Below are 24,165 nucleotides of genomic sequence, written 5' to 3' on the forward strand. Positions count from 1 at the left end.
CTGTTCTTAACCTGAAGCACCACTTTAGCTAATGGGGCCTGCTTCTGCTGCGCCGCCGGAGCATGATTTCTGTTCTCATCCTGAAACAAAGTACTTAACCCGAGGTACTATTTCTGGGTTAGCGGAGTCTGTAACCTGAAGCGTATGTAACCTGAAGCGTATGTAACCCGAGGTACCACTGTACAAGGAAGCCAATGGTCACTCAAACGAATGTTCTATTCTGGCATTTAAAAGATCATGTGAGGGCACAAACTGTATAAGGGGAATGGGATGGCTGGCACTAGCACTTGCACAAAGGTTTGGAGAGAGGTTCTGAGTGCATTGAGCTGAACATGCTTGGAATCCTCACAGCAGAACCCCTGCATAATCAGGATTCAATTCACTTGGCATCTCCCTTCTGTTCCTTCCACTCAACTTAAGAAGGCAAGGGGTGGAGCAGACAGGACCAGCATGTACAGGAAAGTGCTGGGAGCAGGATGCATGCGCCCCTTACGTAATTTGTGCTGCCGTTCGTTCATTTGAGCATCTAATGTGTTGGTCTCTTAAGTACATTTGCATTTTTTAAAAAAAATTGAACGAACTCACTGAAATCTGACATACCAAACAGCACCCAAATCGGCCTGTTATTCACTCGCAAGTGGCTGTGCTTGTCCACGACTAGTCTGATAGTTCATAGGTTGGGGGTGGCGATCCCCCATGACCCACCATGATGGCTGTTGACTTAGCAAGAAATGGTTTTAGTTTTTTAATGAGAGCTTTTGTTTCTGATTTATCTAAATTAGGAGTTTCGTTCTCACGGAGAGGGTGGGCTGAAGGCAATCAGTAATGATTGTCTTAGAAGGCAGCAGTTCACTCTGCCTCAGAAGGTCTCCCTTGCTCATCTCTTTTGTACTGATCCCATTTAGCGCAGCATTGCATGAGCCTCCAGGTTTTAGTGTTCCAAATCCTTTAATTATACACTCATCAAAAGTGTAGAAAATCATTTAAAAGTGTTAATCAGCCATTTCCGACTGTTGTCTCATTCATTTTCATTATCCTTTCCACTGTTCTCCCTTTCCCAACTCCACCCCGGTTTCCACTTTACTTGCTCAGTATGACTTAAGTTAGTGTGATTTGTATGGTGTGTGTGTGGGGGGGGTGGACTTCTTTTGGTTCATTTCATTTTATTATCTTTTAGCAATGCTTTTACATCTACATAGATAACTTTACTGTAATTGTGCCTTGATGAAATGAGATTGCCCACTGTAGCCATAGAACAATAACATTGAGATAAAATTTAGCCTCTCTGCTCTCTTTTGATGAGCTGCCCATATTCTGCCGCGTGAAAAACAGCACACATAAAAGACAAATTAAAAAGCATTTTACATTCCAAATTGCTCTGAATTAAGGCAGATGGGATCTTTTAAATACATGCAACTTGAATGAAATAATGAAATAGTTAATCTTAAGATGTGGTTTCTTAAAAAATAAATAAATCATCTTACAGCATGGTCTTATTTCACCAGTGAACGCATTCCAGTTTCTCTGAAAGAGTGTTTCTTAAAAGTTTCTTAAAGAATTTGTTTAGCAGTAGACATTTAGAAGGCCCATTTCAGTAATGCTAGTATTTTGTCTCAAGTTAAACTGACTTGTTACAGGAGCCTCGAGTTCTTAAATCTAGTGCTAGTTGGCCATCTTCAGCCAAAATTGCCGATTTGCATGTCCAGCCTTGTGCATCGTTTTCTGTAATAGTCCTGGTAGCAGACCGCTTTCAAACAAAACTAAAATAATACATAATATATTGTATTATTTTACTTAAAACTTGAGAGGCAGCAGGTGAACTCCAGAGGCAGTGGTTTTGCAGCCAGGAGATGTTGATAGGCTGCAGGGGTGATGAGCAACACCTGCTGCTCTCAGCTGCTTGGGCTGGCTTGCTTGATGGTGAGAGGATCAGCAGGTGCAAGAGTAGCAGGAGAAAAGGAGTAGCTGTAGATGGCAAGAGGATCTTGCCTGCTCTCCTGTTCACAAACAGCAGTTCCTTGGTTCCAGGAACAATGGGTGAATAAAGCAAACCCAGGGAAAGAGGCCAAGGGAAGAGTGAGATGTGGTCTATCACTAATCGTGGGGCTGGTGAAGCTCTAATTCCAAGGTAAGATGCCACCCAGTGGTGTTTTCAACTATCCAGTGTACTTCCTAATAAGTAAATGATAAAACTATCCTGTGCCAGCCTGGGGCGTTTGCCGTTCTCTAGAAGGTACAGCGAGCGGGTGGTTCAGGAGGTAAGGTTTCTGGGAGCTCAGTTTGAAGAACCCTCCTGGTGCATTACATGACCACTGTATTGTCCAAGGGGAACTTGTATGGTTGAGATGTTTCTGATGTGTGCACAAGTTGCACACTCGCCCTCTCTGACCCGTTGAAACAAACCCTTGCCATGCATACTGATGAAGGTGACGCAGCATGTTGTGTTTGCATTGACTAAGGCTAACACATCCTGAAAGGGTCATTGGAGGAAGCCAGATAGGATTTGCCCAGTGCAAGAGGGAAGCAGTAGCACTTTTCTTCCCCAATAAAGCAGAAGAAAGGAGTTCTGATCTACTCCATCTGACATGGAAAGAGTGCGCGATGTCTCATTGTGATATATTAAATTTCTACAGATATAGTTTAAAACACATAATTGCTTTAAGAGGTCTCATGTCATAGATATTGGTTAATTGACAAAACGTTTCCTTGCTAACAAGGCAGTATTATCTGACAGATCGTGTCAATTGATTGGGAAATTTTAAAATCTACCTGATTATTCTGACCCAGTGATGTGATTTGTGATTTATATAGCATCATCAACGTACACGATGAATCCTTCCTTTCCCATTAAGTAGTATTTCATTACTCAGCAGGATGAGCCAGATACATTATTCTTGAGTTCCTAGTGCTTCAATTTATAGATTTTTGTCCTTTTATTCTTTTGCGAAATTCATCATCTGGAGACTTCTCCTTTTGTTGTGCATTTAAAAACACTTGGCTTTGAAATTTGGCACAGAGTGAAAATAGTTATTTTATTAAACAATGTTTGGTTTTGCAGTTATTTTGACATCTTTACCTCAAATTTTCTTCTCCATTTGTTGTCCTGAAAATATGTTGTGAGAAAGCTGAGGAAGAGGTCCAAAAAGTTTAAAATACTCAACTTGCATACAGAAAAGCCCTCTCCCATGCATGGAGGATAATTAGCCAGAATGGGAGCTCCCTACTTATCTAGGATGATGGTCTCTTTGCCACTTTCCCTGTGGCAAAGCACTGTGGGAGTATCCTGCCTGTGGCCTTCTCAGAGGCATCTAGTTTACTGGCCAAGGGAGCCGGTGTACAGCATGTGGCCAGCATGGCTAAGCCGCTTCTGGCGAACCAGAGCAGTGCACAGAAACGCCGTTTACCTTCCGGCCGGAGGGGTACCTGTTTATCTACTTGCACTTAGTGCTTTTGAACTGCTAGGTTGGCAGGAGCAGGGACCGAGCAACGGGATATATACCATATAAAACCTTTATCTTCTGTACATTTTACTTTATTTTGCTATGGCTGGTGGCTGATGGAAATGAAAATTACAGTGGTACCTCTGGATATGAACGGGATCCGTTCCGGAGCCCTGTTCGCATCCTGAAGTAAATGCATTTGACTGTCATTTTGACTCTCTGCGCATGTGTGAGTGGTGAAACCCGGAAGTAACGAAATGCGTTACTTCCGGGTCACTGCGGAGCGCAACCCGAAAGTGCTCAACCTGAAGAAACTTCAACCCGAGGTATGACTGTATTCTGATTCTGATTCTTCATACCATACGAATACAGACCCTTCAACTTTGAATTATTTACAGTGTTGGTGTATAGTTGGTGCAAGTTCATCTTGAAATCAGAATGGAGAATAACAAGTATGGTGCAGTTCAAGAAATGCAATTGTCACATCTACCGTTCATTGGTTATATCTAGGCTTGCTTTCTGCAAATGGAAGGGCTCCTGTTTGTGAAAGGAACTAAGAGCTAGTGGAACCTCCCTGTACCTGCTCCTCCACTGTTCCCCCAACCCATTAGGAGCAGGCTTACAGGAAAGGGGGCTTCAGGGGAAGAAGGAACTGGCAAATCACCTCCCCCTTCCTCTGGTGAGATTATCTTGTAAGTGGAGAGCCACACCTAAAAACCTATATCTTTAACCTTGTATATTTTGGACATACTTCTTGGGTATATCTTCTTGAAGAGGTGATCCTGTTTTGCATGCTACAGTGGAAACCAGGAAGCTAATGTGGTATTCCCTCATTCCCTCACACATCCATTTTGCACTGTAATTTCTGAACACACCATTGGGAAGGTTCAGTGTGACAAAACTGGATAAGCCTGCTTGTTACCCATATTTAAATTATATTAACAATGTAGGACTTCTGTGGTCAGACATACAGCACTGAATGAGAGAGTTGGATTATTATTGAGAAAAAATACTTTACAGCTAGCAAACCTCTGGCTTATGCAGGCTTTGGAAATGGCAAATAGCATGCTAGGAACCTGTCACATATGATGGGGCTTCTTTATGACTTTTATAGTAAGCCCCTGTGAATAAAAATGGTTGTGCTTCGCATTCAGATTTTTCAGGAGGTTAAGCAAATTTTCATGAATTAATGAATGAAGTGAAGTTCCCATTTTGTGCATTTAGCATAGACATTTTGTCAATAGGAGGTGATATATATTTTGTATGCAGCCGTGCCTTTGAGAATTTGATGCTCTCCCCCTCCCTGCCATTCCGCCCCACTCCCCATGCTAATGCTATAAATTTCCACTTGATCAACAACTTGGTATTTTTGGGCACTGTCTACCTTGATAATGAATAGATGGATGGATGGATGGCATGTCAGTAGCAAACAGCGGAAATGCAAATGGGATATCTGCTTTTCTATCTCTCTAATAAATGTAAATCAATGCCTATTTTCTTGTGCTGTTTTTCAGCTGTGACCTGTGGCAGAAACTAGAAATGCAAGTATTAAAAAAAGAAAAAAATACCTCACTGACAGCAGTCTCTAATATTCCAAATGAAGAAGGAAAACTAGGTCTAGAAGATGAATTTTGCAGGGCTGCTGTACCTAACATTTTAGAAATATAATACTCACTAAAATGATGGAACATATGTTGGCTGCTTTTGGAAAGCTGTCATTTTATTACCATCTATTAAAATTAATTTTAAGCTAAACCTTTGGAGATATTTCTCTCCCCTCCTCAGAAAGAGATAACTGGCATAAATTTGACATTTATATAATGGGAGCCTGGTGCTTTTTAAAAAAGTGGAAAGTATATTATGTCAATTTTCCCCTTAAAACCCCAGCCCTCAAACTCACGTGAAAACATAGACTTTAATTAAAGTGTTTTTCTCCTTAATGACTCCTTGATGACTGCTGAGAAACACATATAATGTATTTTGATGCTTTTAAAGGACAAGACTTGGTTTTGTAGCCATTTTGATGATTCTGGGCATTTATCTTAAGTTGTTGTTTTTTTAATAATTGTGATGTGACAGCCCTGAAATTTTAAACCTAGTCAGTTGTGCAGTGTATTTCTCAGTATTCTCTTAGTTTTGCACTCTAAATGCAAACTCCTTCTCATAAGGATTTATCAGTCCCCTCCAGAGAACATCTGCATTTAAATTGATTGTAGGCACAACCTGCAGGAGGATCTTGATTTTCAGTTCCATTTTCCCAGCCAAATCTTACAAAAAACACACACACCAAAAAACCAACCTGAAATACACTTAGCTCCACGTGCATTTCTATACATCACTCTTTTCCACTGTTTGATCATAAGAATAGTCATGCTGAATCAAGCCAAAGGCCCATCTAACCAGGAATCCTGTTCTCATTGAGCTCCTTGAAAGTAAAGGTATAACAACAACAACAACCACCACAACCACCTTTCCTCACACCTCTATTTAGATAATTGATTATGTAGTTTTAAAGCTGAGTAACAGTCTTACTCACACGTAGTTATCTTGGTTGGTCTTGAAATTTTGGCCATTCTTGTGCATATGTATTTGGCCATTTGCAAATGGTGACATTGCAGGATTTGATGAGGGTACAGAAAATGGTTTGGCACAAATAAGTGAGTGTATTGAAAAAATGTAAATATTGCAGTCAAACTTAATGCCTGTGTGCATAACAGCTCATATGCATAACAGATAAGGGAACTTTTCAGTACACAACAGATTTTCTGAAAGAATAGCAGCCGTTGAGAAAGCACTTCGGGGTTGTTTGCAAATCTCTTTCTGAGCTGCGATTCGTGTCCATGTTTTTTTAAAAAACCAAAAATGCTCAAGATGTTGTCAGAAATGAAAGTCAATATAACATGGCACAGTGATCACTGAGTCAATTTAGAACTCTGAAAAAAGACTAGTATTTCCCCAAGCACTCTACAATAATATGCAAAATTGCATATAGTGCTCCCTAGATGTTTTTGGACTCCAGTTCCCATTAGTCCCAGCTAGCCTGACCAATGGGCAGGAATTATGAAAGCTGTAGTCCACAACATCTTGTGTCTATCACATTGGCTACTGCTGCCATACATCAACTAGGATTGACGCTGAATCTGTGTGGTGGTAGAGTACTATGAGCCTTTTGAATCATGTAGAAAGCCCCCATAACTGGATCAGAGCCCCAGTTTGAACCATTTCTCCCACTCAAACAAGGTGGGGTGAATCACACCAACATGTTCCAGTGGCTGGTTCACATTGAGGCCACACCCACAGCTGCATGTACAAACTGTGGTTGTGTCCCCAACTCTTGCCCAGTGTCCCTTGCACTACTACCCAAAGAGGATTTCTGTTGGACATCTGGTGAACTGAATGATTTTGATAACGTTGCCAAGAAATGGAATCATGGCATCCTTACAACTTTCTTATAACTACACCATTGACAGGGGCGTAGGAAGGGGGACGGTGGGGGCGGTCCACCCCAGGTGTCATCCTAGAGGGGTTGACAAAATCCTCCCTGGGCGGACTGCCGCTGCGCTGATCACCCCTGGCAGACCACTGCTGTGCTGATCATCCCCCCAGGCGGACTGCCACCGTGCTGATCACCCCACCCCCTGGGCAGATCGCCTCGCCCCTGGGTACACGGCATGTGTGCCGCTCTGGGTGCCCGAGCAGCTAGCTCCACCGCTGACCATAGAATCCAAATAGTAGAAGGAATTAAACCTCATTCTTTTCTGATCATTCTATCAACATAAAAAATTGTCTTGCCAGATGGAACAATCCCCCTCTCCTGCCCCTGCGAGCTGTTTCAGGGTTCTCCTGCCCTCCCCCAAGCTAATTTTGGAGGGCGCATGGGGGCAGGAGACAGCGCAGAACCATGTTGCGCAAGTGGTAGTCCTTGCGCAGGGCATTAGAATGACAGGGTGAGAATGAGAATGACTAAAGTTTCATATCGTAAGGCATGTAAATGATCGTAAGCTCTTTCAGTTGAAAGAAACACAGTGGTAGCCCATTCTCAGAAGCTATGCTTTGGTTTCCAGTGCTGTTGAAAATCATTCTGTCTGTTCTGTCTCCATTGATCACAAAGCAGATCATTTTTTGTTTTAGAATGGTGTCAGTTCATGGGGATTGTGGTAGCTGTAAAGATTACCGTCTGTCTGTTGTAAGCCCATGCTAATGAGCTTTAATTGGATTTGTAAAGTAAATTTTCCTAATAGCCACACATTGTTTTTTATATAGAAGGACAGAAATTATTTCCAGGGGGCCATCTACGTGAGCAAAAGTAATGAAATCTTCACTGGTACTGCTGAGCTAGAGTGACCACCTTTAAGAACACAGCACCCTGCCACCAGAATGATAAATGTGTATCTTACGACAAAACATTTGTGTAATGGTTCTAGGGGTTGCTCGTGCGTAAGCCTGTGCCAACACCTGGCTGGGTTGCCTGAGTGAACCTTTCCTGTCCGGACAGCCACTCACCCCTGGCTGTCTCAATCGCTGGCAGAATCCATCAGTGGGCGTTTCTTAAACTTCTTCCAGCAAAGAAGCTCTTTGACGCCCAGTCTCCTCCTACTCTCCCTGCGTGGAAGCCTTCTGCGCAAGGAGGGCGGAGGCAGCGGAGGACCCTTCCTCTCCCCGCTGGTCCCCGGCAAGGAGTCATGGGACCACCTCGCTGATTCCCCCATCTGCCCCCCTTCTCCACTGGAGCTACGCTGATTCCCTTCCCCAGAAGACGGGCTGCCTCTCCTGATCCCTGGATGCTTTCTGGGATCCCTCTGGAGCTTGCTCTCTTCCTCCGTCACTGATGGCAGTTCCCTGACAATTTGTGTGACAGTTCTGTGATTTTTAATGTCTTGTATATCTTGCTCTCATAACCTTGGTACCAGACACCTTATTTTCCCCTAATGATTTTTAATTACCAAGGCAGGAAAACGGTAATTAATAACTTCTTGTATCAGCACGTCTCCGGATGTTCTTCATCAAATGCTACACGGAGGTCTGGAGAAGCTAGCTATGAAATATACACTAGAAGGGAGACGCTGGGGTAATGTTAACATAATGGAAATGTCCTGATAAACAATCATTCCATCACCGGCAACGTGGTTTCGTGCCACTTGCTGAATTACTGGACGATTTTGTGTCGGAGGACCTTCTGGAGAGAGAGAGGGTGTCAGCTACAGACTAGAGCGATACCAGAGATAAGATCAGCGCTGGCAGGCCTTGTCAGGGGAAGGTCAAGCCAAGAAGAATTTCTTTGACAGTTGTGCCCCATCTGCAGCAGACAGGGCCTCACAGGGGCACAGGAAGGGTGCTGAGTGGCAAGGGAGAAAACCACAGCTAAACTGAGGAATGAGAACCAGAAGCTGAAAGAGAGAGCTAAATTAGAAAGGCAAAGGGGGAGGCAAAGAACAAATTGGGAGGGGGACAATGGAAGGAAGGAAGGAAGGAAGGAAGGAAGGAAGGAAGGAAGGAAGGAAGGAAATCTAAACCATGGAAAATGTTTAATCTGTGTACATTTAATCTGAAGGAATCTAAACCATGGAAAATGTTTAATCTGTGTACATTTAATCTGAAGGATTGGGCATGCTGGCTCTGCCTTTGACCTCCACATGTTCCGAGAGAAGGTCTAGTACCTTTCTCCTCCTCTACCTGTTCATCTGCACAAGGATGAAGCATCTGCAGTGCTGTTGTTCGGTTTATCACATGGGAAGCACTGTTGGGTGTACCCACGAGGCGACTGCCTCAGACAGCAGGGGCAGCAGAGCCAGCCAAGAAATGCATTACCTGCTGCTCCCCAATGCAGCCTCTAAGCGAATAGGAGGCACTGCTGGGAAGGAAATGGTGGGGACTGCCCTTTTAGGTCTCCTGGGCTTTACACTGCCCACAACAGCCTTTGATTCCCACTTCAGGTGTTGGGTAAGGTTGATTTGACACCCACCCACTCCCATTCCTAATGTAGATCTTCACTCACCTCTTCTTCTCTGGTGGGGTGCCATTTTGTAGCTTGCCTCAGGTGCCAAAATGTCTTCAGCCAGCCCTGGCTTTAAGCCAGGTTGGAACTCATTCTGTGTGGGTTAGGAATGACTCCGAAATGTATTAGCAGTCTATTTTTAATTACCTCTTTGGTTATTATGAAGTATGTAAACAAAACTGAAAGTCCATTGAATTGCTATTCCAGGCTACCGTTTCTTCCAGATCCAGCTTAATACAATTTAGCTTTTATATTTCTTGTTTCTTCGCATTTCAGCATCAGGATCACTGGAATGAAATGTTAAATCACTTCCATATTTTAATAGAAATATGTAGCAATGTTGAAACTATAATATAGCAGTGAGTTGTGTTTGCCCGCCCCCCCCCCCCCCAGCAAAGGAAAGTGAGCTTCTTGGCAAATTACCATCAGGCTTTGCATTACATCTGCCTTTTTTCATATCAAAGATTAAAAGAGATATTTGATGGGGGAAGGCTGAAAATACAATTATATTTTAAAGTCGTGTAACACATGCAAACAGAATCTTTTAAGGAAGCACATCATAAATATATATTTATGTTCTATACTGTGCCTTTATTTTTATTATGTTGAACAAATAGAGTAATATGAACCTTGGCATATGCTGTATTTTTGTTCTTTTATGTGAAGTGGTTGCAAACATTTCCCTCCCTCAATTTTTATAACAGCATTATAAAAAAAGCCCTCATCTTTAAGATTTTATTTTAATCAATTGGAAAATCAAGGTGCAATATTAACAGGTTTAGGATTGGGCTAGGTCTTCAGAAATGCAAATTTATTTTGGCCCTTGACTATTTTGTGTGTATTCCAACAGACATCTGTGTCCCAGCCGCTTGCATGCATAGTAAATATCCAGTTTTGAGCATGCCCTCCCAACTGCACAAGCTGCAGATGGTTAATGAAGCTGGCAAAAACCACGTTGGCCTTGAGTAGTACTTCTGGTCCACATCAACCCTGTTTCTGCCGGTGCCACATCTTACATTATGTTTGAAGCAATCAAAGCCAAAGGAAAAATATCAGTTGATGACCATTTAGCTATGTGTTTTAGAAATGGTTGCTCAGAGGGCTGACCACATAGCATGGCAGACAAGACACAGTCTAGCATGTGGCTAACTGGGCGACTGCTGGAAGATACTCTAGCATCTGCTCTCAAGGGGCAGACTGCAGAATTCAGGAGATAACCACAAAGAGCAAAAGACAATGTGATGGATAGAAAGGAGTAAGTCTAGCTGGCTGGCAGGTTTCATAGGGGCCAGGGAAGCCATGGTAGGTTTCAAAGGTAGTGGGGGAGTGCTAGAAAGGGAGGGGAAATCTACATCAGTCTTTCTAATAATTTGTTTCATTGTAATTATGGTGATTCAAACGGACCACTGGGATATTAGTAATCCAGTCTGTTCACATTGAATATATTTACAGTCATACCTTGGATCCCGAACACCTTACTTGGATGTTTTGGCTCCCAAACCCTGCAAACCTGGAAGTCAATGTTCTGGGTGCGAACGTTCTTTGGAACCCGAACCTCCAATGGGGCTTCCGCAGCTTCCGATTGGCTGCAGGAGCTTCCTGCAGCCAATCAGAAGCTGTGTTTTGGTTTCCGAACGTTTTGGAAGTCGAACGGATTTCTGGAACGGATTCCGTTCAACTTCCAGGGTACGACTGTACTTTTGTGAGCAATTTCCGTAGATCAGGGAGAGAAAGGGGAAGGAAGGAAGGAAGGAAGGAAGGAAGGAAGGAAGGAAGGAAGGAAGGAAGGAAGGAAGGAAGATTGAAGACAGATGAATGAAGGAGAGAGGGGGTGATATTGTGTGTGTGTGTGTGTGTGTGTGTGTGTGTGTGTGAGAGAGAGAGAGAGAGAGAGAGAGAGAGAGAGAGAGAGTATGCATGAATGTCCCAGGCCTCATCCACTGCCATGCTAAATTCATATGCCCTCCCAGTATAAGCATCTCCTTAATATAGACTCACAATCCAGGTTTGTTACTGTCACAGCAGCATTGATTCCTGAACATACTGCAACATTTTAAACCTTTGTTGTGCTGATCAATTGATGTCGTAAAGCAGGAGAAATGTGCCAGAAGTTAGCTTATTGAATTAGAAAATGGGTTTAATTGTGTTCTGGGACGCCATCGTACTCAATGGAGAGTCACAATAAAGGTGGGATGATAACTTAATGGGAATTGATGACTGATCGCCTCTGAAAAACGAGCTTGTTGTAAAACTGTCTATCGGATAGTTCCCAAGTACTATCCTTCACAAGGCCTTATTTAACACAGCAATATTTGCATGCATATCCTCTCTTCACATTTGCCATTTGTCACTGAGATAGCAAATTACATTCATCAAAATCCATTCATTCTCCCAGTATCGCTGAATACAGGATTATCTTGGCTGTGTCAGCTGCCCTATGACTGGTAACAGTGAAAAATGGAGGTCGACGTGCATCTTCAGGAGACAGTGGGTATCAAGCTGAAAAGATTAATGGCGCTGATGTCATCATGTTTGTATGGCATAAAAATGAATTCTGGAAACTGATGGATCTCTTGGTAACAATGAATGCATTTTAAGCTACTCCCCTGCTGCCCCTTGGCTGATGAGTTTTAGTGGCCATCAAAAGAAATATACTGGGAGATTTTATTAGATACAGAAAAGTTTGCTTTAGTCCCCTGGGTTGCTGAACAGCTTTTGCTATTGACCTGGCAGGACCAATACTTCAACATCAGCAGACTGCAAGTTCTTTGTTAACTTAGTTGAAATGTTGTGGCCATGTTGCCTCTCTCCAGCATCTCCCGGCCAGCCGTACTGAAGCAAGCAGCCCTTATGTCTAATGACAATGTGGAGCTGAAACGGGGAGTCCAATGATCTGCTACCCAATCTCTGATGGCTGCAAATGATCATAGAATCGTAGAATTGTAGAGTTGGAAGGGACCCCGAGGGTCTTCTAGTCTAACCCCCAGCAATGCATGAATGTCAACTAAATCTCCAATAATTCTAGATTTTATTTTTCCATCAGAGAGAGGTGGCTATTTATTCCTGCCACATGGTAATAATAGCTCTTTGTGGCGTATAAGGAGTAAAATAAGTATTTTAATCAATGGTTCTCAACCTTTCTCCAGTGAAAAGCCCTTGTATAAGTTAAAGCACCACTCCAGTCAAAGGCTTGCTGTGTTAACTACAGTCTATTAGCAACTGCTAGCTAATTTCAGAGTGATCACAAATATGTTGGTCGCAATAACTAAAAAAGAAATGTTTTGATGAATGTGACCCTGGCTTAAGTGTGTGCGGTGATTTCTGAAAATCTTTGGGAAGGGCTACTCAAACGTGGTGATCCAAATGCCCTGAGTTTTATAAGCATGGCATTTTAAATATTTGTTTTACACAAATGTGGGTGCATTTCTACATACATAGGTTGTCCTTTGCAGAGTTTTTTAGACATGCTTAGTTTCTCGTCGTGTAACAATGGGACAGGTTGCTGGGACAGCGTTGTGCTCCTGATGCAACACACAAAAGGAAAGGATCCTTGTGATCCTACTCAGAAGTAAATCCTGCTGCGTCCAATGGGATTTACTCTCAGGTTAGTGTGCTTTAGCTTGCCGCCTTGAATAATGTGATGTACACACTCTTTTTGCATCTGAAGTTTGCACATCTCACACTACCTTATAAATTCCTCTTCATCCACCATGGATTATTTTTTGGGAGGGGAAAGCAGTATAAATATCTAAGTACATAATTGGGTGGAGACATAGAGACACATATTTTTTGTTGTTGTTTAGTCGTTTAGTCATGTCCAACTCTTTGTGACCCCATGGACCAAAGCACGCCAGGCACTTCTGTCTTCCACTGCATCCCGCAGTTTGGTCAAACTCATGCTGGTAGCTTCGAAAACACTATCCAACCATCTCGTCCTCTGTCGTCCCCTTCTCCTTGTGCCCTCCGTCTTTCCCAACATCAGGGTCTTTTCCAGGGAGTCTGAGGTGGCCAAAGTATTGGAGCCTCAGCTTCACGATCTGTCCTTCCAGTGAGCACTCAGGGCTGATTTCCTTAAGAATGGATAGGTTTGATCTTCTTGCAGTCCATGGGACTCCCAAGAGTCTCCTCCAGCACCATAATTCAAAGGCATCAATTCTTCGGTGATCAGCCTTCTTTATGGTCCAGCTTTCACTTCCATACATCACTACTGGGAAAACCATAGCTTTTACTATACGGACCTTTGTTGGCAAGGTGATGTCTCTACTTTTTAAGATGCTGTCTAGGTTTGTCATTGCTTTTCTCCCAAGAAGCAGGCGTCTTTTAATTTCATGGCTGCTGTCACCATCTGCAGTGATCATGGAGCCCAAGAAAGTAAAATCTCTCACTGCCTCCATTTCTTGCCCTTCTAGAGAGACATATACAGAGTGCTTAAGCAAGAATAATTAAATAAAGAGTAAGCATACTGATATGTCTTCTGTTTCTTCTCTGTCCATTCATGTGAACATTAACTGGGATAGGATCAGTTACGCACTTTCTCACAGTGGTTCTTTCCATCCATTTATATCCAACAGAAACAATGGCTATTTGTATGGGGTGGGATAGGTGACCAGTTTGAGGAGAACCTGTGATATCTCCATGTGATTTCACTGAGCAATCATCTTTCTTGGCAGGAGAACAGCGTATTTTCACAGGTGATATCCTCACCAAAATTTTGCAGTGGAAGTACTCCTTCCCCACGCCAGTCCACCATTCTTTCTCTAGGAAAGAATGTGATTGATGTTTATTTCTCATACAGTGGCCCTTCCTTTTGTGTTTGTGTAGCTTTTTTTAAAAAACAACAACAAAAACAACAATGTGTTTTTGTATATCTTGGGGTCTGCCCAAACATGCTGCTACCTCCCTCTTCTTTCACAGTGGGTGGGTTCCAATCCTGCCTGCATTCAAACACCTGAGCTTGCTGTTAGAAGGAATGATTCATGAGCAATGTCTGTGAACAGTTCAGAAGTGGGACTATCTACAGCACAACCCCAGAGGCCTGTAGCTGAGAGTCTTGGCAATCATACGTCATGATGACAGCTGCTCTGAGCTCCAGGAACTGTACAGAACATCCCTTGGTTTGGTTTTTGTTCCATTTCGCTATAATCTTCAAATCATTATTCAGAAGTGGTTTAGTTCAGCAAACAAGGCATATAATAGACTGTCTGTGCATGTGGAAACGTGCATTCCAATTACTGCTCTCGGTTAACACAGACACATTTCTAGAACAAGTCCCTATTTGCATGGCCCTTTCAGGTAAATTGTGCAGAAGATGCTCCAAGAGAATATTTCAATGTAGGTTCCTTTGTGTCTCTAATATTTTTTTGCTATTGACCCATGCAGTACTCAGGATGGTGTTAATCTGCTCTCAGATATTTCATTTGATCTGGATAATAGCATCCTGCCCTCAGGATTACTGATCAGGCAGTAGGAGTTGTTCTCATGATGTATCACATTTATCTTGCTTCATTTCTGAGTACCTTGCCATTCAATATCCTGTTACGACTATAGATTGTTGTGAAGCTGAAGGACTCCATTTAGATTTTGTGGCCCACATTAATCTTTTAGGTCATAATAAACATTTGGGGGGTTGTTTTTCCCCTCTTTTTGCCTCAACAACTTAATTATATTTCACTGCAGGCTTAAAAAAAGCCACCTTCACACAGCAAACAGTAATCTCACAACTTTAAAATATAGCTTTCACTTTTGTTTAAGCGGAGAGAATCTTAGTAGGGGGATACTATCAACTGTCTGACTAAAGTGTTCATCATTTTACATCTCATTTTGTTTCACGTAATCTCTACTTTTTTTATTGCTAAAGTAGCCTGATAATTTATCTTCAGGTTAAATGTTTGTTTGTTTTCCACAAATAGCTTTCTCCTATCTGGATCTACTAGGAAGGTATATCCATAAAGGTGTATCATTAGAGCAGTGCAGTCTTACAATTTCAGTGTTCAGGCACATAAACATAAATCTTTGGCTAGCCTGATGCTCTAACATTAATTTCCTCATATCTCACTTGCTGAGAGTCTCACTTCCCAAACCCTTTGCGCCAGCCAGCCACACTGCTAGAGTACCAATAAGGAATAAGGGCTAAGCAGTGGCGGCGCTTCATGCTCCACCACCGGGGAGCAGAGAGCAGGCGGGGCCAGGGCATGCCCAGCCGGGGGGGGAGCCGCAATGGCACCCCACTGGAATTGCGCTGCCAGGGGCGGTTCGCTCCCCCCACACTCCTCTTCCTCTGCCAGTGGGTCTAAGGTTAACTGCCAGTGTAACCCTTACTCAACACAGAGTGAAGTTGGATGGACTTGAGGATGTGGTTTTACAAATGCATAATTTTTGAAGCAGTTGTTGGAGAAAAGAACCTTTCTGGGTTTAGTAGAAACATGAATTAATCTATCACACACACACACACACACACACACACACACACACACATATATATACACACATATATATATTCTGATGCCTCAGTTATAGCATACTGAGGTCAGAAAGACTACCCACCCCCGAATATTGTTTTCAGTTCTGCCCCACTTTCACTTTCTATATTTTAAAATAAATATACTTGTTATTATTCTTGTCCACATCATCATCTGTATATACTGATACCTTCCTTCTGTATCGTTAGCCATTTATGAAATGTATACCCCACTTTTCCATTCAAGATGCCCAAGGCACCAAACAATAAAAGATGATCAGAAAGACAGACAGACAGACAGAGCAATTGTGGATCAGTATAAAGAAGGCTGATCGCCAAAGAATTGATGCTTTTGAATTATGGTGCTGGAGGAGACTCTTGAGAGTCCCATGGACTGCAAGAAGATCAAACCTCTCCATTCTTAAGGAAATCAGCCCTGAGTGCTCACTGGATCCTGAAGCTGAGGCTCCAATACTTTGGCCACCTCATGAGAAGAGAAAATCCCTGGAAAAGACCCTGATGTTGGGAAAGACTGAGGGCACAAGGAGAAGGGGACGACAGAGGATGAGATGGTTGGACAGTGTTCTCGAAGCTACCAGCATGAGTTTGACCAAACTGCGGGAGGCAGTGGAACACAGGAGGTCCTGGCGTGCTCTAGTCCATGGGGTCACGAAGAGTCAGACACGACCAAACGACTAAACAACAACAACAACATAACACACTTCATGCTACTGGTGGTATTGGATCATCCTTTGGTCCTTTCCCAATCTGTGAGTCTTCACAGAATGGAACTATGGGGTGCATGTCTAAAAATGTCAAATTAAAAAGGAACCAGGGAATGTTATACTCTAGTGAGGCTTGTAAGATTGGTTCTTCATTAAAAGAGCAGCTGCCAGAACCAGGTTCCGGATGCCCTATTCCGGCCCTAAACTGCTCAGCTTTGGATGAAGAGAACTGGGTTAAAAGGTTCCGATCCTAGTCAATGTCAACTGTTTTCTTTTCTTTTTGAATCTGATGCCGTGTGAAAGTCCATTGTTAATTAAATCTCTCCTTTTACAAAGTCACCCTTTCTTGTTGTGCACTCTGCTGTCCAGTAATTGACAATAATTGAGGCGTATAGTCTCCAGTGAAAAGAAAAGCTTGTTGCAATGTGTCATTAAAATATTTGAAATGTTAAGATGCTTAATAATTTAGCTTGTCACATGCTATAAACTTAACAGGACGCCTAGAATTTGAAAACATCAGAACTGACCCAGGGCCTGTTAAAGGCAATCAATAGATTCCCTTTGGCATCAGTAGGCTTTGAACCAAAACGGCTGTAAATGTGGTAAATATGAAGGGTACAGCAAGTATCGGGAGGTTAGCAATTATTTAGTGACAAGTGCTGTTACTAATAAGGTTTACTTCAAGGATGGGGAACTTGCAGCAATCCAGATGTTGTTGGGATCCAATTCCCATCAGCCCCAGCCCCAGCCATATTTTCTTTCTTTTTAAAGAATATTTTATTTTATTTGCTTTACTGATAACATTCCACATCAGCAAAGCATAAATGAAAACGATACAACAAAGAAAAAGATTTCCTTTCAAAGATTTTAAATAATCGACAAAAAATCAGAAAACATTCATTGACTTCCTATCCATGGTTCCTTTTATCCCCTCTTTTCTTTGTGTTTTCTTAGTTCACCCCATCTTTCACAACTACTTTTATATACTTTATCTATTTCTTACTCTGCTGAAAATTTTACCATCCTGCTAGGTCAATTGTTTGCTTATAATACTTTTTCCATATATTCTATAAATAGTATCCAGTCCTCTTTATATCTTTCATCATTATAACAATTTAAAGCAGATTTAAAAGCAGGTTTAAAGCAGATGTTGTTGGTTTACAACTGTCTCAGCAATATCTACACTGGCTTGTTCAAGTACACAGAAGATGGAAGAATGTGCTTTACAGGCACGAGGCCTGTTGCAGACCAACTCTGTGTTACAAAGATGTCTGCAAACAAGACATAAATGCTGGCAACATTTAACGCCGCCATATGGGAATCCCTTGCAGATGATCACAGTGCCCAGAGACAGTCAGGTTGTGTGTCCACAGCAGTCACCAGAGGAGGAATGACCGCTGGGGAGAGTGCAGAGAGAAGAAATCCCATTGTGCACCTGTAGCAGCAACATCGCACCTTCATCTGCCCCACCTGCAATAAAACATGTCTCTCCCACATCGGTCTCCACAGCCACAGCAGGCGCTGTAGCTCTCCAACAGTTTGACTTTGTCCCCGCAGGCATACTCTTCCATTGTCTCCTGAGACAGAGGGATGCCAACAGCAACAGCTCTCATTGTCCCTGACTATTGGCCGTACCATGTGGGGCTGATCAGAATTGGAGTCCTGCAGCATCTGGTTTTTGCACCAGACTGGGTATTTCCTAATGAAATAATAATAATAATAATATTTATTTATACCCCGCCCTCCCCAGCCAAGGCCGGGCTCAGGGCGGCTAACAAGCAATAATAAAAACAAGTTGAATGAATACAACTTAAAAACAAAGTTAAAATGCAACATTAGAATATTGAAACATTAAAATATTAAAATGTAGCCTCATCGCAGGAGGAGAAAGGAAAAGAAAAAAGAAAGAGGGGGAGGGAATCAAATTGACTCCAAGCCAAAGGCCAGGCGGAACAACTCTGTCTTACAGCCCCTGCGGAAAGAAATCAGATCCTGCAGGGCCCTGGTCTCATGAGGAAGATCTGCTTCTTTCCCTATCCCTTTCCTCCTTTTACCACCTGAAAGGGACATAATCATTTCAGATTCTAAATGCACAGCAGAAAAATATTTCTCCTGTTTCATTTTTTTACTGGTTTTAAAGATCTCACTCAGGGTCAGGGTGGGTTTCTCTCGAAATATGAACAACCTGCTACCACCATGCTTTGCAGAGTCTTGCAAAACTGCAGGTGCTAGGGAGATGCTTGGGTACATAAGAGTGGTGCTCCAGTCTCAAATAGACTCCATGAATTACCACAGGCTCCGAAGAAGAAGAAAAAGATCAATGTGATCTGCAGCCTAGAGCTGTAAAGCTGCCTTGTAAGTGAAAAAGCTAATGCAATTGAACTTTCTTTTTCCTTTGCTACAGTGCTCTTCACTTATGGCCTCTTTGATCTGCCTATTCATAGCCGTGAAGCAAGCAAAATTTAATCAAGCCTGCAGGGTGGGGGGAAAGAGCAATAGAAGAAGTGCTCCCGGCACTAGGTGCCAAAAACAGAGCTGTCAATCAAGGATGAGTCATGATGCCTTCATGTTGTTAGCCTCTTTATGCTTCTTCCTCAGACGACTGGTTCTCTCTTCCACTTGGCTGTGGAAGAACCAGAGGCTATAGAAGGATATTGGCTGGCCAGATGAGTGTCTCCATATTCTTGCTCTCCCTTCTACAATGGGGACAGCATGAAATGTCTAATCACGTTGGCATTTCACAAGCCACAAGAGAAGGAAGATTTGCTTTGTAGAATGACAAAAGAGAGTCCCAGGGGTCCTGTAGTGCTTTTGTAAGTCAGCCTCCAAGCAATTTCTCTCCCCATACCCAGCTTTTGCAGCCATTTGATTTGGAAAGGAAGTGGTGAAGAGAAGGAGAGCTTTGCACAGCTTAAATTCAACTTATTTTATCCCTATTGGGGGGGGGGATTCTCTGACTGGCAAGATGCAAGAATATGGTACAATTTCAAATTTACTATCTGCCAACACATGCCATTCAATCAGATAAACACAGGATCTGAGCTGTCATCACAGCATTTTATGCATGCTTAAAAATAGGACACTTCACACATTTGCTGTGGAATTGACTCATATAGATTATATATGCTAGGGCCACTTAAAAAGTTTCATGGGGCTGGAAAACTATTCAGTGCCTAGAAAGTTCCCTTGTTGTTTAGCATGAAGAAATGTGGACTTTGAAAAAGCTGCCGTTGAGTCGCTGAATGTGTGCCTACAACACGGGCATGTATGCATAAAGTGCAGTTTGTAAAGTGTGAATGTGTGTGGACCTGTCTGCATATTTTGTGTGGAAAATATTGGCGCTCCACAGAACACAACAATGAAATCCCCATTAAGCTAGTAGTTCCCTGTATGACTAAGAAACTAACAAGTTGCATTAAAGAAATCATGGCCTCCCTAGACTAAACAAAGTGAGGACTCTAGTGCCAAGTCCTATATCCAGTGCTGTTTCCGAAGTGAGAGAGAAGGGACATGGCAGCTGTAACATCAGGATGGAGAGGGTCAAGGGTAGAGGCTGGTGGGAGCAAGTGGAGAAAGCACAAGGAGACCCATGTAGCTTGGCGGTACAGCATCTGCCTTGCATGCATAAGGTTTGGGGTTCAGTCTCAGCATCTTTAGTGAGGGCTAGGAATTGTGCCCTGGTTGAAACCCAAGGGAGCTGCCAGCAATCAAAATACACAGCAGTGAAATAGATTGACCAGTGGTCTGGCTTCGTATAAGGCAGCTTCCTATGTTCTTAAGGTTGTGGGTGGGGATAGGCGGAAAGGAAGGAAAGTAATAGATAGGAAGGATTTGCAGCACCTTCTGAGAGCCAGTGTGGTGTAGTGGTTAAGAGCAGTGGACTTGTACAGTGGTACCTCGGGTTAAGAACTTAATTCATTCCGGAGGTCCGTTCTTAACTTGAAACTGTTCTTAACCTGAGGCACCACTTTAGCTCATGGGGCCTCCTGCTGCCTCTACGCCGCACGATTTCTGTTCTCATCCTGAAGCAAAGTTCTTAACCCAAGGTACTATTTTTGGGTTAGCGGAGTCTGTAACCTGAAGCATCTGTAACCCGAGGTACCACTGTAATCTGGTGAACCGGATTTGCTTCCCCACTCCTCCACATGCAGCTGCTGGGTGACCTTGGGCCAGTCACACTTCTCTGAAGTCTCTCAGCCTCACTTACCTCACAGAGTGTTTGTTGTAGGGGAGGAAAGGAAAGGAAAGGAGAATGTTAGAGACTCCTTTGGGTAGTGATAAAGCGGGATATCAAATCTAAACTCTTTTTCTTCTACCGCTCCATAGCCTGTGCTAAGGAGAAAGCAATCTATCTGTTTTATTCCCACAAAGTGGAAGCCTACATTGAATATGCTGACATTGACTCAGTCCTTGACTGACCTCACCCACAATCTCAGTTACCCAGGACAATGGACATCATGGGCTTTGAGCTACAAGCTCTCACACACTGACATGTGCTGCTGTTGCTTCCTGACACCCCCAGGCAAGTGTGCTGGCAGTGTGCCATGGCACCGTAGAACAAAAAGGGGTGTGGCGGCAGGGATAGTGGACCAGCTTCAGCAGACAGCTGCAGTGTGCGTTGTCGGTGCAAATAACACAAAAGTGCTTACAATCTGCTGCCCCCTGTTTTGGCAGAAGTTGTACCGCTGACAATTTTAATGAATGGGGTGGATAAGCAAGAAGGGCTGTTAGCCAAAGAGACCACACTGAAGATGGGGGACAGCTAAGTAGTTTCATATGCTGATTTGAACTCGCCAGCCAAATCACTGACTTCAGGTTCCTAGTAACCAATTGCTATGTACTATGAATTTCTAGTAGAACAAGCGCGTTGCCAAGTATCAAGAAACCTGGTGAGTAGCAGAATGCTCCACAAGGTGGTTATGTGGTGAATTGTTTGTCATTCGCCTACTTCCTCTCCAGGAAGCCACAGCTCTGAAGTGTTAACCAGCCCTCTTGAGCTATGGAATCCTTAGTCTGTCTCAACGGTGTCAGCACTTATGATGGTTGGAGAGATGTAGAGTTACAGACAAAGCATTTTTTGTTTTTCTTTTTAATTCCTTTTTAAAATGAATTCTTTGGATAAAACCTCTTTTTTTAATTTGAAAGCCGCCTGCCAGGAATCCATGTTAAGAACCAGTAGTTGTGTACTATTTGTGGCTTTTACATGGCTAGCTTTATTTGACTTTTTAAAAATTCTGTATGAACTGTTTTATTTACTGTGCTCGCTGCCTGCCACCTGGCTGGCTTTTGCTGTTCTCTTTGTTTTTGCATAAGCACTTCTAGATTAAGAGTAGGTAGGTTTCTATAAATATAACGATGGACTAAAAGCTTTTGAGAAGTCTTTCAAAAGCAGTAAACATTCCCGCAGAAACACTTTTTGCTTTGTTTTTGGTGGGACTGAATGATGGGGTTCTTTGTTTTAACCCATTTACTCTATTGTATACCTGGCAGATGTCCGTCTTATGAGTCATCTGCCAAATGTTAGATTGCTGCATAGTCAAAATATCCTGGTCTTGCTTGTATCAGGCTCAAGGCCAAGTTGCGTAAGCAGCTGGCTGTTAACAAAGGACACAGCACAGAACTAATTTTACACATGCAGTCCTGTGTTTGTCTATTTGTTTAGTATTGTAAGGGCCTTGGGCAGTGGTGACCTTACCCACTTAGCTTGCAATCCACGCCTCAGCAATGCTTATGTTTAGGAGAGCAGTCAAAAATTCTCCTTTTGGTGGGCTTTTGAACTCTCCTAGGTATTCTGTGTTGTCTTCTATTGTTTACAATGTCTTTTGCTTTTTGCCGTTTCCGTTGTACACTGCTCCTTGGAGCAGGGTATAATCTATCAACAGTAATCTATAGTGCTTTCAAATGTTCATTGTAACATTTTCTAATTATGATTCTCACAGCAACCCTGTAAGGTTAATAGTATTCTTACCCATATGCAGGTGGCGGGAGGGGAACTGAAGCTGAGAGAGAGAGAGAGACACGAAGACAGAAAGAGTGGCTTGCCTAAGGCTACATAGTGATTTCATGGGAGACAAAAGTGTCAAACTGGGAACCCCTTGATTCATACCTTAGTTTCAAACCCTTAAAGGGTCTGTGATCTATATGGCAGATACAAGCTCACTTGCAACACCAAAGCTCTTTTTGGCATGTTCCCCCATCCAACCCCAGTTTTTGCAAGTGTGCTTGAGAGAGAGAGACTCTCTAACATATGCCCAGGTGGTCATTTCCAAATGGTCATTTCCTGTAACATGCATAGAGTCATCACATCACCAACAAATAGTCCCTGGCTTCATTTCTGCTGCTGGAAATAATGGCCTTGCTTGCATGTGTTCATGACAGCAGAAGACATACCTGTAAGAGTGGGAGGAACTTGTGCATTGACATACCAGGCCATCTGCCAACAAGCTCACCATTACAGCTCTGACTACGGTCCAGAAACCACCTTGCTTAATAAACCTTTGGCTTTTCTTTTCCCCTTACAGATGGATCGTGTCATTTTTTGTGTATTTTTGGAGGTTGACTACAAAATTTACAAGAAGAAAATGAATGAATTCTTCCCTGCAGGTGTGTTAATTTATTTGTTTCCTTGAAAAAGAAATGTATTCTTCTTCAGATACTGCCCACATACTATATGTACGGTATGTATAGTGTGTGATTTATATCTTTATAGCATTTCTCAATATCTTCAATGGTGTATAAAACATGTCAGACTATCCTCCACCAGGGTCAGGGACTTTTCAGTGATGGCTCCGACCTGGTAGAATGCTCTGTCCCATGAGACTAGGGCCCTTCAGGATTTAACCTCCTTCCGTCGGGCCTGTATGACAGAGCTATTCCGCCTGGCCTTTAATTTAAATTCAGCCCGATCTTCTATTTCCCTTCTCTTCCCTCCCCCTCCTCTTTTATGAAGATTACCCGCTCTGAGACCCCTAATTCTCCCCTGGCCTCTCGCTGGCCCAAGTAGGACTAATTCAGCTAGCTAGCCCTGGTGATTATCTAATTCTTATTAGCTGGATTTTCCCTAAATTGATTTCTGAACTTTGAATTTTATTGTTATTCGTGTTTTTATACTGTATTTTATGCTGCTTTTACAATTAAGTGCTTTAAATTTGTTGTTAGCCGCCCTGAGCCCAGTTTTTGAACTGGGAAGGGTGGGGTATAAATAATTTTTTTATTTTATTTTATTTAGTTAAAGAATAGTGTAAAAATGGGTGTATAGTCATCATAAGTGTTCAATAATTGACGTGAAATTTGAGGGTTTATTGTAACAAACATTTGCAAAAAAACATTTCTTTACATGGAAGTATCCCCCTTTCCTTCAGAAATCTGTTTCATGCACTCACACAAGTTTGCAGCTATTTCTAATTACCTCCAAGAGCTACAGGTAAAATCAAACAACCATTTTCTCTCTCTCTTCACTGTGGTCCATCACCGCATCCAAATGTAACTTCGCCACCCACAGACCTCCTCCTCTGTTGGGCACACACTAGGGGCCAGTTCACATGTTTC

The 24,165-nt window shown here is 42.7% G+C and overlaps 1 protein-coding gene across 9 annotated transcripts in view; it reads left to right on the forward strand.

Moving 5' to 3' along the window:
* The window catches only part of MACROD2 (mono-ADP ribosylhydrolase 2), a 993,596-nt gene that overhangs the window by 822,922 nt on the left and 146,509 nt on the right, over positions 1-24,165 (forward strand). For all 9 annotated transcript variants that reach the window (XM_083495642.1, XM_083495644.1, XM_083495646.1 and 6 more), the window contains exon 9: positions 23,139-23,220. In XM_083495642.1, coding sequence (XP_083351768.1) covers positions 23,139-23,220 — 82 coding nt within the window. The remainder of the gene's footprint in view (positions 1-23,138; positions 23,221-24,165) is intronic.

Source organism: Podarcis liolepis, assembly GCF_965112155.1.
Source record: "Podarcis liolepis genome assembly, chromosome: 3".
Lineage (NCBI taxonomy): Eukaryota > Metazoa > Chordata > Lepidosauria > Squamata > Lacertidae > Podarcis > Podarcis liolepis.